General features: G+C 41.2%; 2 protein-coding genes across 2 annotated transcripts in view; both read right to left on the bottom strand.

Annotated features, from left to right (window-relative positions):
• Nucleotides 1-2781: 2781 nt before the first annotated feature.
• LOC117935777 (nanos homolog 1-like) lies at nucleotides 2782-4537 on the bottom strand. Its single transcript, XM_034858258.1, has one exon. The coding sequence runs from the start codon at nucleotides 4381-4383 to the stop codon at nucleotides 3721-3723; it is 663 nt and encodes a 220-aa protein (XP_034714149.1). The 5' UTR covers nucleotides 4384-4537; the 3' UTR covers nucleotides 2782-3720.
• Nucleotides 4538-11407: 6870 nt separating this feature from the next.
• The window catches only part of si:dkey-33c12.4 (uncharacterized protein LOC560112 homolog), a 26282-nt gene continuing 22290 nt past the window's right edge, over nucleotides 11408-15399 (bottom strand). Inside the window, exon 20 of the mRNA XM_034858250.1 lies at nucleotides 11408-11420. The gene's annotated coding sequence lies outside the window, so the exon portion shown is untranslated. The remainder of the gene's footprint in view (nucleotides 11421-15399) is intronic.

Below are 15399 nucleotides of genomic sequence, written 5' to 3'. Positions count from 1 at the left end.
TAGCAGGCTGCTGCAGTGAGAAGAGAGGAGGTTGGTTTTCAGACTCACTCTCAGCCTCAGCAGGCAGGCTAGACGTGGTAGAGCAGGTTCTCTTTTAATCTGCCCTAAAGATAGCCTCGCAATCAATAACTCTCATTACTCTATACATTTCTGGAGGCACTTTATACTCAACTTCATTCCCTCTCATCTCACAATCAATGAACACATCCACATTAAAACTGGGGCAGACCTTGTGATAATGACTTGAAACAAAGTCTTTTTCACAACTCATTTAAAGAAAGCAAATACATAGTGCTTAAAGGGGCATATACTTTAACAGACAGATACTAAAGGGTTCATGTTATTGGATAACAATAAATTAATTACCACACAGATTGCCCACTGCTTTGCCTGAATGATATGCAGTATGATATTGATGAATAATCCCACATTAGCCAACATGCACAGATATCAAGAATCTTTCCTGCTAATTAACCATTAAACAGAGGGCTGGTGCTTTGTTTAGTTGCTTTATACTTTACATATATTTAAAGAAAAACTCATAATTTCTTCTTATGCACTTTTCTTTTTCACCACCTCCTCTCTCCATTGCTTCCTGTATTGCTATAAATGTCCTTTATAAGATAGATACCTCGTTCCCATGCTCTATATACTGCTCTTATTCCCAGAATATCTTTAGATTAATCTGAATGATCTATATAGATTATAAATTGATGAGTCACTGATGTCCTGGCCTGATGTGTGTTGGAGACACTACCGAGGACAAATCTATATGTGCTGACACAGGGAAACACTCCTCCTGCTTAATACCCATGATGACTCAGAGGGTGCCTTTAAATCCCCCCTAGTCGCCTATTTGTTTGAAAAAAGACGCTGATGTTCTAATACAGGAATCAATTAGGATCTCTGCACAAGGACACATTTTTGGTGGCACACAAGACAGTCTCTTTTAAAAAAACAGTGAAGGTAAACTATTTTTTTAGCACTAATTCAACATAATTTATCAGCAGTGTTGATTTGGTAGTATTATCTTTAACTCTGAGAATGACTACACAGGGACTACATCAAAAGTTCCACCCTGATAAACGCAAGCAAGCCTTAAAGCGTTTGGGGGAATAAAGCCCCATGCTTTATTCGATTTGATAGAAGAGGAGTCTTGGGAAGAAAACCTTGGCATCCTCTGAAGTTCTACCACACAGCTGCCAAGCCTGAAAAGCAAATAAGAAAGCAGGATTATTTTGCCAGTAGGTGACACCATTTAGCCAGGCATATCCTCCATCAGTTTTTGTTCCCAAACTGAAACCTTAATACCTGCCAAAGTAAAGCGATCTGATCCAGTTAGTTCAATTATTGCAAAAATGGTGACATTATTGTGTCAGTTACTTCCAGAGGCTTTTGTAGAGGGAGGTGCGCTAAATTCCATTTACGTTATTGCGGTTTTTGCTAAAAGAGGTCAATTGATTGCTCAACATTTAAAGGGACAGTTCAGCCAAAAAGACAATAAAAATGATTCTCTCCACCTTAACTATAGTTCATAAATGCATCTATTTTATAGTTGATATGTACATTTGAACATGTATCCAGCCCTTTACTCAACTGCAGATAAACCTAATAACATTTGCTCTGTTGTGCTCACAGCACTGTGAAAAAAAAGCCTAATCTTACATCCAGAGGCTTTCATAACTTGAATATAACTTGGAGGATTTAAAGGTACGTGCAGTCAGCGTTACAGAACAGTGTTGTCTGTCAGAAGGCCCAGTAGATAGATGACGTCATGTCCAGACACACACTGCCGGACTAATGATGGCTTAAAACATCATTTAACATGAGTACTTGGGTTCCGTAAAAACACTCACCTCATTTTTGGCCCATTTAACTGTGTATTGTTTCTTAGTATTTTAGCTATAAGCTGTAGTTCACTCAAATAGTGAGTGAACAAGATTTTTCGTGCCCACAGCACCAGAGCAGATGGCTCTCAAAACCACTTAGCGGCAGTGCTTTAGTCCAAATGTGACACGGTTACTCACAGGAATCCACAGATCTCATTTGGAAAAGTTTCATCTAGAGCTTTTGTTACACATTTAACAATATAAGCCCACCAGCTGTTTTTCTCTGCACAGAAAGAAGAATCTCTCCCCAATAAGACCTGAGAATACTCATAAAAAAGGGAAATCTTTTACTGTGTTTCTTGTTGGCCTATCTCTTAATACTAAAGTTTTATTTTTGATAACTGAGATAACGTTGCATGTAAACATGATCTATAAAGAACTAAATTACAGACTTATCAACACGCTAACATGCCTGGACTTTAGGGTACCAGGAGCTGTTTTTAATGTCTGGCATTGAAGGGTTTTCACAAGTTGTCAGTCCCAGATATGTGACGTAACACACATTATACGTTTATCATCAGAGCTGACTTTAAAAGAACTTCCTGATTTTCTCTCACATTGCTAAAACCAATCCATCATGAATTATGAATGGTCTTGGCTCAGGTCTCATTCATTTACACACTCATTTCCTATTGATCCATTTTATTAAATAACCCAGTGCAAAAGGGGATTGTCATTAAAGGTTTTGAACACTAGGTGGCGTATTTGCATCACATATCAGTGTGACTATTTCACACAGCTATTCCAACTGTCTTGTGAAAATGCTTCTTTAGTCATGTGTGACAAAATAATCTTAACCAAAAAAACACATATATTGAGTCATGTTATTGCTGCTGATAGGCGAGTGATTGACGGTATGTTAAAATCAGTTGCAGTCCCATATAGTCAAAGGAAAATGCAAATTACAAGTTTATTTAGAGTCATGTACAGTGAATATATTTCCCAATGATACATAAGGTAAAAATAAGTACATAAAACATTTCTATTGACAGATAAAAACTTTGGAATGTCAGGCTTTGCATTGCTAAAATTGTTCACCCCTTTAATACATTTACAAGAATTGCAGGAATATATTTCCACGTGAAAAAAACAAACAAAATCATTTCCGCGTCTGTATTTTTGAACATTAAACTGAAATGATACAGCTTGGAGCTTCTTGGAGAACATGTAGGTGAACTGCGTGCCAGATCCACTGTTTTACATTCAGTTTAAATCTGCAAAATACTATATCCACATAAAATCACAGGAAGAATATAAGACATCCAACATATAAACAATGCAGAAATTACCATTAGGCTAGGTTTCAATACAAAAGTGTATTCCTTTGGTACAAAACATTTCTCTCAGAAAATAACTGTGCTCGATATAAAGAAGAATATATCTTGCATGGCCTGTCAGACTTCTTACATCCGGGGCCGATGAACTATGGAACTAAACATTCATCTCATTTCAGGAGTGCTGCATATTCATTTATGTTGGCATCTCATAAAAACCCAGGGCTCTTTGCACTGGCACTGTGCTTCTTGAAACACACCAACTTCTGATTACAGCATGAAGGTGGTCATTCACAGGTCGATCTGTACAGTACTTTGGTTCATTTTATATCACCAAGTCCTTCAGAGTGCTGGGGAGGGGTGTAAACTATGTGCCCATAGAGGGACAGGATGACGAAATACATGACATACAAAAAAAATCAATAAAATCTTCTTCTATATCTTTTTTTTTTCTTTTCTTTAAATCTTTCTCTCCAGACTTGTTTTGTGCATGAAATGGGGCAAACATGTCTCACATACAATTTACAGTGCAACTCAAACTTCCTTCATCTCGTCGCTTAGAAGATTTTCAGCCTTTTCCCCATCGGTCGGCCTCCCTTCGCCACTCTCTGGCTCGCCTGGTCTCTGGAAAGCGGGCAGTACTTGATGGTGTGCGCATTGTCGCCGTTAGCACTGCAGAGGGGACAGGTGTACGCCCGGAGGATGGGGCACAGGACCCTGCCGTCCGCTGTCTTCAGGATGTGGGTTCCGTAAACTTCCTCCGGGGCGCCGTTATTCCGACAGAAGACGCACACCTTCGGTTCCGGCTTGCCCCTCTGAGTCTGTTTGCGCCTTCTGTCCATGGAGAGCAGGTCGAGGCCGGCGAAGCTTGCCCTGTAGGGGGGCGAATCACCAGCAAGGTGTTCAAACGGCCCGAGGTGCGAGAGGCGCTCCTTGAGATCATAGATGGAGATCGGCGGGGAGCCCGGGGCCGCGCAGCAGCAGTCCAGGGGTCCGTCGCTGTCCCGGCCGTGCCCAATTACGCAGGAGCACACTGGGGAATCGTCCTCCAAGCCCAGGGTCGCTTTAAGGGACTCGGTTATAGAGTTGGGGCTGCAGGAAGGGATGTTGATTTTACTTTTGGCGACAAGTGTCGACAGGCCGAGGTAGTCGTTCCAGAAATTGAAGGTGTTATCATAGGGAGACCGCGCGTCCAGGTAGCCGCTGTCGAGGAAATCCATGCTGTCTGAGCTGCAGAGTTTAATGTCCACAGTGGCGAATAGGCGTTCGATGGCGTCAGCATGGATGGTGTGTGGAGGTGATCTACTCTCTTCTCTCGCTGGGTCTAGAATGCAGAGCAGTCAACATGTAGGCGCTGATAAAGCCCCCCCGAATAAAAAAGGGAGGCGTGGTTTGGTTCAAGTTGATTATCTCTCTGGCCCCATAGGAGGGTCTACACAGCAGAGCAGGGAGTTACGGAGCTGAGAAAAATCTGTTTCCCTCCCAGGATGTGACTGTTATCACAGAAAGAGTCTCTTTGTGTTGCAAGATAACTGGTTATCCTGTTGGTTGAGAGAAACTGCATTTTTGATGTATTTTGATCTTGTGTTGGTGGTTTTTAAGAGAGAACTAAAAGAAAATATATTTTGCCTTGACACCCGTGGTGTTGTTAGGTGGTTTTCCACCGTTAAATAGACCCCGTAGCTGCATTTGTGCGATGTTGACACACATTTGGTCAGTGAGTTTTGTGATTTTTGATGTGTACTTAGAAAACAACTATTATTCAATTTACAGCCAGTGTGTTACACTCCCATGAAGTCAGGAGCCTTGAAAAACAGATTTTAAAAAGAATAGTCAATCAATGCAGCAGAGGCCACGACTCCTTGGCTGTTTGTCCATAGTCCGTCTCAAGCTACAAGAAAACACGGGATCCTACATTTTTCTCATTGCCTCTCACCCTAAACACATGCTTTAGAGTCAGATATCGGTCTAAGCTAAGCTCAGAAAGCCTTCATTACATCATCAGGGGGGTTTTCTCAGACCCGACAATGCTTTTAGAGCAACAGAAAACATTAGAAACTGTTTTCACAGACTAAGTACTAACCATGATATTCTTCTGTGAAATCATTGGGGTTGCCCTTTAAAGAGCTTTGGATAACTTGGCACGATACTGATAAAATACGTTTTTTGCAGGCTATTTCTGCTTCCCCTAACATTAAAGACAATGTGTGCCGCTTGGTGTTTGCAGATAAGTTTGGATAGAAGCAAATGCAGCATACCTAGGAACAATTCCTTTCTCACCAGTTTCTCACCCCCATAATATGTCAGACACATCTTGTTTCCCCTATCATTTGCTTTTTTCTTGTAAATCACCAGATCATTCCACCGCTTCAGGACTCTAAACACTATTTTGATAAAACAATCTAAAAAAGAAGAAGTCACATATCACAACTCATAGACGACCTGACGAGGGGTCACATAGACACTGCTTTGTTTTAGGGTGTCACACGCCACTAAAAGTTGGGAGCCATTGGCCTTCACTCTAGATTATAACGAGTTTCGAGATTATGGAGAGGTCTACAGGATGGGTACACATATTTCTGAAGATTTTGTACCATCTGTCCTACATTAAAAATGTATCTCTTCATGGCTTGTAGTTAGAGGGGGAATGAATACAGTGTGACAATACAGTTAAAAAAGGAAAGTGACTTTAGGTGCCACGCCGGAGACAAACCCCGGTCTCCCGGGTGAAAGTCCTGTATTTTACCACCCACCACCCCCACCAACCTCCTCGCACAGCATTTCAGCCTTACATACTGCTTGCTAAACCCTGTGTAGCTGCTGCTCTCCCCAGTACGCTCCACAAACATGCTGCAGGACGCCCTTTTTGTCCCTTTAGACGCTGACAGCCACTGTCCAAACGTCCGTATTTTACGAGTTTGGAGTGAGAACGGTTTGGAGTATTGTTTTAAAACAGACTTGAAAATATGTGAATCTATCCTTTAAAGGATAGGTCTTGCATTTGCCCACTTTGACAGATCCCTTCCCGCACTGATGAACCTATAGTGAGTTGTTCCACGTGAAGCTGCCGTGTGCTCCCTGCACCTGTTCTGCTTCCCCTGAGTCCTCGGCTTTGTGCTCACAACCAGCCCTCCTCTGCTCCATTGTCTCCTCTCCACAGCGGGCCGTTTAACTTCATTAATATGCATTAAAACGGAGTGTGCCGCGTGTGTGTGTGTGTGTGTGTGTGAGTATGAGCGCGCAAGTTAAAGCTTAGTAAGACAGAGACTCCCCAAAAAAGAGCTTGATAACTGACCTGACTGCTGGCACAATGACTATGTTACTATTTTTGTCAGACACTCAAGTGAAATATTAAAGGCAGTCAAAGTTGAGACAAAAGTCCTTTGGATGGATGTCTTCTATATTAAAATTCAAGCTAAGATCCAGTTTGCCACCACTGGGGAAGTTTTCATTAATGAAATAAATCAATATCAGTCATTCACAGACCTAAAGTAAGTCTTTGAAAAAGATCCTGTGATTCAGTGTTATAGGCAAACATACATAAAAACTTAAATCCATAGTTTTGAAGTAAGAGACCTGTATTTGGTGTTCCAAAAGGATTGAATATGATCTTAAATGTTAAAATCGTGAATTAACATTCAAATTGATCTTTGAAAAGAGCATACAATTGCTGCTGCTATAGAAGTTCCCAGGGATTGTGTAGATGGGACAAAGCATGCAGAAAAACTGTAAGTGAGACAGTTTCTTGTATGTGAGAATAAATTATGATCAGGATACACCACACGGTCCATTTTCAAGGTCACCTCCAGCTCTGCATGCACAAAGGAAATCATGAGAGAGCATTTAAAAGATGAATGGCTGCCAAATCACAATAGATAAATTGCACTGGGGCCAATATGACATGTGGCTCGAGTGCTTTAGGGAGCCTGTATTACTCTTGATGCAAAACGTGTTTGGCAGCAACAAAGAAAGTATTGATAAGCAATATGAAATTCAGAGTTTTGTTCAGCGTCCCATCACTTGACAAAGGGCGGAAGCTAATCTTACTGAAGGAATGAAAACATGAAAACATGAAAACAGGAGTCAAGGCAAGTTTAATTGGATTTATATGGCACGGGCTGGCACCTCTAAAACACAGACAGCAATTCAAACCCTGCTTGTATGGAATAGTAGGGTTAAAGCACAAAGATTTAATAATGTCAGCAGATTAAGATAAGATACAAATAGACAAAATATAAACAGAGAACAGTTTCAGTGTGGTGACTGTGCAGTAATAAATAGCGCACAATGTAATAAAGGAAACTAAAGTACACAGGAGAAAATCAAATAAATGAGTCAGGACACAGGGAAACGGAAGAGTTTTAATTAAGATTTAAAAGGGGCCAGAGTTAACTAAATGCAGCTTTATGGTGGTTAGGTGGTCAAACACTAAGTGTCCAGTTTCTTAGGAACACCTAGCTGAAACAGTCCTGCAATAAATCAACAGTTTTAAACACCATTCAACTCGATGGCCGTTTCTGAGGTTGAGTTTGTGCTGCTGTGTTGTCCATTGTATTGCATTATACCGAGAGATGTTTCTATTATTTGGCCCATACCCTCATTGATAAAAATGTGATGGACAACATATTAAAACCCCATTTCAATATAATACAATATCAAAAAGATGATACAGTTGAATGATACACATCTCACACAGTTTCAACAAAAACTGAACAGTATAATTACTGTTAAGGGAAGATTTACTGCAGGACTGTTGTGTTAGACTGCACAAGTTTTAGCTTGGTGTGCCTAATAAACTACATATCAGAAATACTTTGACCCTATAGGTATAGGACATTAAATGGTTTAAATGGAAAGATGAGTCTGTTCTACTTTTGTTATTGTTCCAATGAAAAACCTTAACACCAACAATGAATTAATGCTACGGACAAGTATATGATATATCTTATTCTTCATAGAGCTCTATCGTACTGGGCACTGTAGTTTATTTTGATTGTAGTTTATTAAATGACAGTTCTCAGATGTTTTATGAAAGTATTGTAAATTCTAGGCACTTAAGGACACGTAAAAGGAGAGCACGATAAGCTAAAACTAGCCACGATAACAATTAGAAGTCAAAGAGCTACTTCCGTTGCAGCCAAATGGCAGCCTTGTTCTCACAATGTGTGACCATTGTTTCACTCTGTTTACGTCTCCGTCCTATCTGGCCTCCAAACAGAGTGTGCGTCACATCTGGTAGGGTTTTGGTTTTTTCCAGCTCCAGTTAATGCAGTGACTCTGGCTTCCAAAGGGTTAACAATCTTCACGTGTGAATACGATTACGGAGTGTGATGATCACACCCTGAGGCCTCCTAGGATGCTCTGTCTGCCCAACAGTCGAGGCTGAGATGGGCAGCCACTGCTCCCCCATTCATCACTGTCAAGTTGAATAGAAAATTAACAAATCCCCTAATTAAAAGACCTCTCTAGACTCTACCGCGCATGTGTGGGTGTGTGTGTGTGTGTGTGTTCACACACATGCAACACTCCCCTCCATGCACACTCACAGACACAAACAGCCCCCCCCCGCTCCTGCGGACCCCCTCCATTCCTGTCGCTGCATTAATTGCGCAAACTGTATAATGCGGCCGGTCGGAGCAGCGCTTCGTTCTGGATCCGTGTACGTCCCCCAGACACAGAGCTGGGTGGGGAGTCAGTTGGGGCTTTGATCCCTGACCTCTGCCTCCTCTCTTGGGAATAAATGCCGCATCCCTAACGGTCCGTCCATCTGCACACACACACACTCACACACCTTCTGCTCCTAGAGTCAACCTAACTCCAGACACGTGTCACCATCACCAGCAGAAATGGGGAACGCTTAACAAGCCAAGGTCAAGATGAAATTAGGGGGCGTCTTTTGGGCTGTCAAGTGCTTTGTCATGACCACCAGCTCTCTGCTACTACTTACCCCCCTCCTCCACCCCCTCCTCCTAGTACACACATAAACACATAAACACAACATCCATTTGCAACTGACAACAATTTAAATGAATGTCTACAGAGCTAGTGAAGACATTATATATCTTTACTTCCTGAAACAAATAGTCTTTTAATCAATTAGTCGATGGACAGAAAATCAATCAGCGACTATTTAAATTGTCGGTTCTTTGTTGTGATGCCAAACATTCCCTGGTTCCGGATTTTTCTATGTGAGGATTTGCAGCTCTTTCCTGTTTTATAGCATTGTTTCATTCAATATTTAAGTCCCCAGATCAATTTTTTATGTTTAAACAAACATTCAGGAGAACAGTGATTACATATTGATGAGCCCTTATCAGAAGGGCTCCCTGCCATCCTCTGTAACAGTTTCTTAACCAAATTATCTCTGCTTGTTTGTTCTGATTTAACTGAGGCTGCCACTAGACAAAATGACAGGAAAAAGAGAAACATTATAATTTCCTAAAGTCCAGTGTTTTAAAATTGCTTGTGCCGTCTGATTCCCAAGTCCAAACATGGTAAGGAAGAGCAGCACATATTCACATTGGAGAAGTTCACCATTTGCTTGATAAATTACTTTTCATCTATAAACCATTTTTCTGTCAATCTCCTAATTAATTTGAAGGAAGGGGTTTTCAACTTGTGACAGCTCAACAAGTAGTCAACAAACAAGTTTTTACTGTTGAATAAGGAACTAAAACTCCGCTGTAACTAAACTCGTCGAACACGGGGGAAAGCCGAGGAGGAAGAGGAGGAGGAGGAGGGAAGTTGTGGGCCCACGGATCAGAAACTTGTTTAACTCAACCAAATCTGCAGAGATTAGAGTGGGAAGTGGTCAAAGTGTCTGGAGTGTATTGGTACAATGGGGCCGAGAGGATTAGAGGTGGATTCGCTGAGCCCCTGCGATGCCCTTCATCTCTGGGGGTCCACAGCCAGAGTACCTTTGTTGGGTTAACTAACGGCACTTCCCATGAACGCAGTGAACAAACCAATCCCTTTTTAATGATGCAGGGAAAATTCCATCGGCCCTGATTACCACAATGCTTTTGAGAGCTGCCGTTGTCCCACGCACCATGTCGAGCTTTCAAACTGGGCGGCCAGGCAAGTGGACCGCGAGGCGATTGAAGTCTACTTGTAGACTTTTTGCCTGGTAGAAATAACCTTTACTAAAACAATGCTGATATGTAGATGCACATGCATTGGTTATTTCTATCCATCTACTTTATGGTTGGGGCATAATGCACTAGCACTGCCATGGCTGAAATTGCCACTGTGGCCACCCATGTCTAAAATGTATGCAGTAATATGGAGCTTAATGGGCTGTAAAGTGGTGAAATTTGAAAGGTAAAAGGTTCGATAGGAAGCAGCTAATTTATCTTACAATGTACCCTTGTGAGATCCCATCGTTCTGATTTCAAGAAAAGAGCATAGAAATATGCTGAAGTTTTCAATAATTGATCATGTTTAAAGCAGCTTGCAAGCTAACTCACTGCTAGCTGTATGGTAATGAAGTTATTGTTAGGAATCAGCAGAGAAACCATCAGTGGGGCTGTTCTCAGACACAGCGGTACTTTGAGTTGAATGCGAATGTCGGCATACTAACATGTGTGCTAATATGCTGATGTGTAGCTGGTAACGATTACCATGTTTTCTGCCTTTGTTTAGTGTGTCAGCATGCTAACATTTCCTAGTACTGTTTCACTTAACGGTACAGCTGAGGCTGATGGGAAAGTCAGTAGCATTGGACAAATAGAAATGTGGACCTGATGATGCTGCTAGATGGGAGGATAAGGGATTACAATCCATCCCGAGAGGAACATGAATTTGTAGTTATTGAAAGGATAGCCCGTTGAGATACAGCATCCCATTTTCTGTCTGTCTCATTTCATTACACTCAAAACAAATATGCATATATCATGGTGGATTACCAAAGTCTTTGGATTCATCCTCTGGAAAACCCAGAAGTCTGTACAAAGATTTGGGCCAATCCATCACATCAGTGTTGTGATTTTCCATTGGAGAAATGAAACCTTTGACCTGCTGGTGGCACTAGAGGAAAAATCAGACATCACCCAAGTCATAAGGATTTATCCTCTAGCCACTATGACTATCTGTACAACACTCCATGTCAATCCATTCAGTAGTTGTTGAGATATTTGAGTCTGGACCAGAGTGATGGCCGACTGACTAACAGACTGACACTTCCATCCCCAGAGCTGCTGTTCATGCCACAGCATTTATTTCTTAAACCGATTGACACTGATGTACTGTAAATAGCATACTGTGTTTGCTCTGTACTAAAATTCTTTACTCACTGAGTACAGTCCTGTTAGTGCTCTACTGCTACAGTAATCTGCATGTACTTGTGCCTCACAGACCATTAGACTTCAGAGGCAGATGTGTCCTATATTAGTTCATGCTCGGCTGTCTCTTGTGATCTTTCAGCTGTGGAGCTGCTGTCGTGTCTGCATTCCCTCATCTCGTATTCAGTTTGCTGAAACTGAATTACAAAGAAACTATACACCTATAGGCAACAGAAACCGCATAAGAGGGGTTGGCTGCTTCCATGGCTGGATGAAAGTCCCGATCTCAGTTTGTACTAGCTGTTTGAGTTTGGAGTGTCGAGGATACTTTGGATCATGTCTGTTTTGTGTTGCAACATAAGCAATGATGTAACACAAGTAATAATGACAGGTGAATATACAAGTGTGGCTGCCATTGATCAGACTTTGCCCTCAGATGTAGTAATTCTAATAAGGAACAAACCCATCTAACTGCACGTCCAAAGCTCACTATTTAAGGTGTTATCTTCAAAAACAAAGAGTAAAAAATGAACTATTGTTGGTACAGAAACTGTTTGCTTTTTCAACCCTTTTGTTGTTTTTTGCCAGAAAGCAAATAAGCGCATTTCTGAAAACTGCACTGTAAAACATTATGTAGGAATTAATCCTAACTTAATGTCAATACGAAATGTTTTGTTCATTTTGAGTAAATTCAGCTGGAAATTCAGCTGGTTATTTTCCTTTTATTTTTCAGGCCACTCTAGAACTTATTAACATGCGTTCTTCTGACTTGAAGTCTTTTGACTAGAAATAATTTACTCAACTCATCATATTAAGATTTTAAAGAAACATGATCCGCGTATTAGCAGACTCTTTAGCATGCAGTGTTTGAGAGGATCTTTCTTTTTTTGTAGTTTAAAGACATAAACATAGATACGTAAATGCAAAGCAAATCGGTCGGTAATGTTTGTCAGTGGGTGACAGTGACAGTATCTAAAATGTGTTTTTTGGGGATCTTATTTTATTTGTGATAGAGCAGCTAGAGAATGACAGGGGAGGGAGGGGGATGACAGGGTCCTGGGTTGGAGTTCAACCCTAACCACTGCCAAGGTCTCGATTAACACTCTACTGGTTGAACTAGAGGTCACCCCGCAACACATTAGACAACTTTAACCTTATTATTATTATTAAGTTCAGTTAACTTACACTTTTAAGGCATTATGGAAGCTTATGTCTTCAAGTTGAACCACCTAAAAGTGTTTACAGTGTGCGGATTCTGAGTGAATTTGACCAAAATTGTGCTTTCTTGCATCAGAGAACTCACTTGGCACTATCTGACTGAAACGTATTGCCGCTGTAAATCCTACCCATCTGGACACCTCAGGCTGGTTAAAACAATCCCTGAGAGTGATTTGCTGCCATTATTTGACCCAATATCCCATCTGCAGAACACACACACACCAGTGGACCCATGTGCAGATCAGGACAGGCCTGGCAGTGTAATGTTCGATACCACACAGGATCACAGATGGGTCCCCGCACAGTGGAGCCGGTGGCTGGCGCCGTCACCGTGGCCTGGGCGCTGGCCAGATGGGCCACCCTGAGAGAGGCCTGTCAGGCCCAGACAGCCTGATCGTATTACTGTGGGCCAAGACTGGAGTCTGGTTCCACACACACATACACACACACATCATCTGGGGAATCCACATTATCATGCCTGACTTTTCGCCGACTGGATTCTCCCTCCCTTTGTGTGTGTGTTTGTGTGTGTGTGTGTGGTGGGTGGGGTTGGGTAGGGAGGAGGGTAGAACATCAGATGGTTTTGTTGCTGTTCAAACTAGAAAAATCAGGGTTCACGTGGGTTACCCATGTTTACATAACAACAAAATGAATTCTCAACCCAGAAAAATGCCGCCTTCTCAGGTTTCTCAGGATGAGTGAGTGCTGGATGTGCTACCAGCTACATAGTAATACAGTATCATTTTTCAACACAGTCTTTAAAGGCCAATACTGTGATTTTTTTTGCAAGGGCCCATGTTTGATGTTGTTTTTGGGTGTGTGCACTGCTACATATGAACCTGCATCTCAGCAGTGGTGGCCAATATTCACAATTCATAAATATCAAAGGAATGTAGGCCTATCTAGAAACTCAAACATGAATATAACCTTTATTCCTTATTTCTGGTTTTACATCCATTCAAAAAAACTACAAACATTGCCATGCAAATTTCAACATTTCAAAAAAAAACTCAGATCCTAAAATGCTAATGAACAAAACTCTAAAAAGTCTCCTGGAGACTCTCACTTTGCAGCTGCAGTCCGAGAATTCGAGTTTTCCAAATATGGATGCTGAATATGACCCAGGGTGTTAGAAAGAACACACTTGGTATGCTCTATAAAACCGTGCCCTGGATAAATAAAAAAAAGATTTTTTTTTTTAGATCAAAGCCAATCTGACAGCGGTGCCACATTCCTGCTAAAGTGGAGGATCAGGGGTAACAAGAATGAGGTTGTCCATATGGAGTCCTATCTGCTTTCACCTAATGGCTGAACTCCAAATGCAGGTCATGTGTAGTTATTTTCTGTTTTGTGTGTCATCTGCTGTTGAGTTTCAGTCCATCAAGAGGAGAACAGTCCATCTAAAGCTCTTAAAGCATAACAAGAATAAATTAATACAATAAGTTAATTAACTTCTGTAATGGAAAATGTTAAAGTAAATGGCTCAAAATAGTCTGGGTGATGCCGTTATCAAGGTTAGGATTGAGCAGCATGGCTCTATGGGTCGTCGGTTCAGACTGAAATATCTCAATAAATGTCGGACAGATTGCCATTAAAATTTGGTACAGAGACTCATGGTCACCAGATGATTAATCTTACTGACTTTGGTGACTTTGGTGATTCCATGATTTTTCCTATAGCGCCACCATGAGGTTTACATTTGTGATTTGGAGTGAGATGTCTCCACAAAGATTGCCAGACATTTTTCCAAACACATTTTTATCCTGATCAGGATGAATTGTATTTACTTTGTGATCTCTTATCCTTTCACCTAGGGTCATCATCAGGTCAAAATATAAATTTGGATTTGTCCAGTATTTGGTTTTTGGTTCCAAGTACCTGCAATACTGATGACATTCCCATTAGCCTCAGCTGTAATTTGAGTTAAGTGCTAATTAGCAAACGTTAGCATGCTGACAGACAAAACTAAAATGATGAACATGGTCAGCATTACACCTGCTTAGCATCAGCTTGTTAGCATTTGATTAATAATGTTAGGTTAAGTACAACTTCACAGAGCCCCTGGCATGGCGGGAGACTCTTAATCTTGTTCAGAATTTAAACACAACGTAAGGGAGCGTTTTAAAACAAAACCTCACGATCCATAAAAGGACAAAAAGATGAACTGAACAAAGAAGTGCCGAAGAAGACAAAAGCATATTTTTCAGTTGATGAAAAATATAAATATAAGTAGTAAGACAAGCAGAGAGTGTAAAACATGTATTGAGCTGTCAAATGAAATGACACAGTTGTGACTTCCCTTGTAATTACAGCGTACAGAAGCTTGACTGGCCAATTTGGCATAAAAAAAAAATGTGAGCAGCTGTAATCAATGTTTATATTTCACAAATGCCAAACCAACTGAAGTGAGTTGTCATTCCCTCCAATCCTTAATTTTCCAGCCACAAATGATGTTTCAATATTAATAATGATAGACTTATTTCTGAGGAGCAGGGCTTAATGTTGCATACTGCCAAAAAAGAAATGGATTTCCATTTCTTCAGTGTCATCCTCTGTAATGTAAGCCGTTCTCAAACTGACAGCTCTGAAACAGGGTGAATGACAACCGTCTCTCAAGGTCTAGGTCACGGTTTGGGCTGATTTGGGCTCAGAGGCTCTTCCTATTATCAGAAAGCATCTTCTTTTGAAATTCACATAAAACCGCGTTTGACTGGCAGCTCGAGCAGCAGGGCACGGGGG

This window comes from Etheostoma cragini, chromosome 20 (assembly GCF_013103735.1).
Source record: "Etheostoma cragini isolate CJK2018 chromosome 20, CSU_Ecrag_1.0, whole genome shotgun sequence".
In the NCBI taxonomy this organism is placed as follows: Eukaryota; Metazoa; Chordata; class Actinopteri; order Perciformes; family Percidae; genus Etheostoma; species Etheostoma cragini.
The sequence above is the reverse complement of the archived record's forward strand: the minus strand, read 5'-3'. Positions and strand labels throughout refer to the sequence as shown.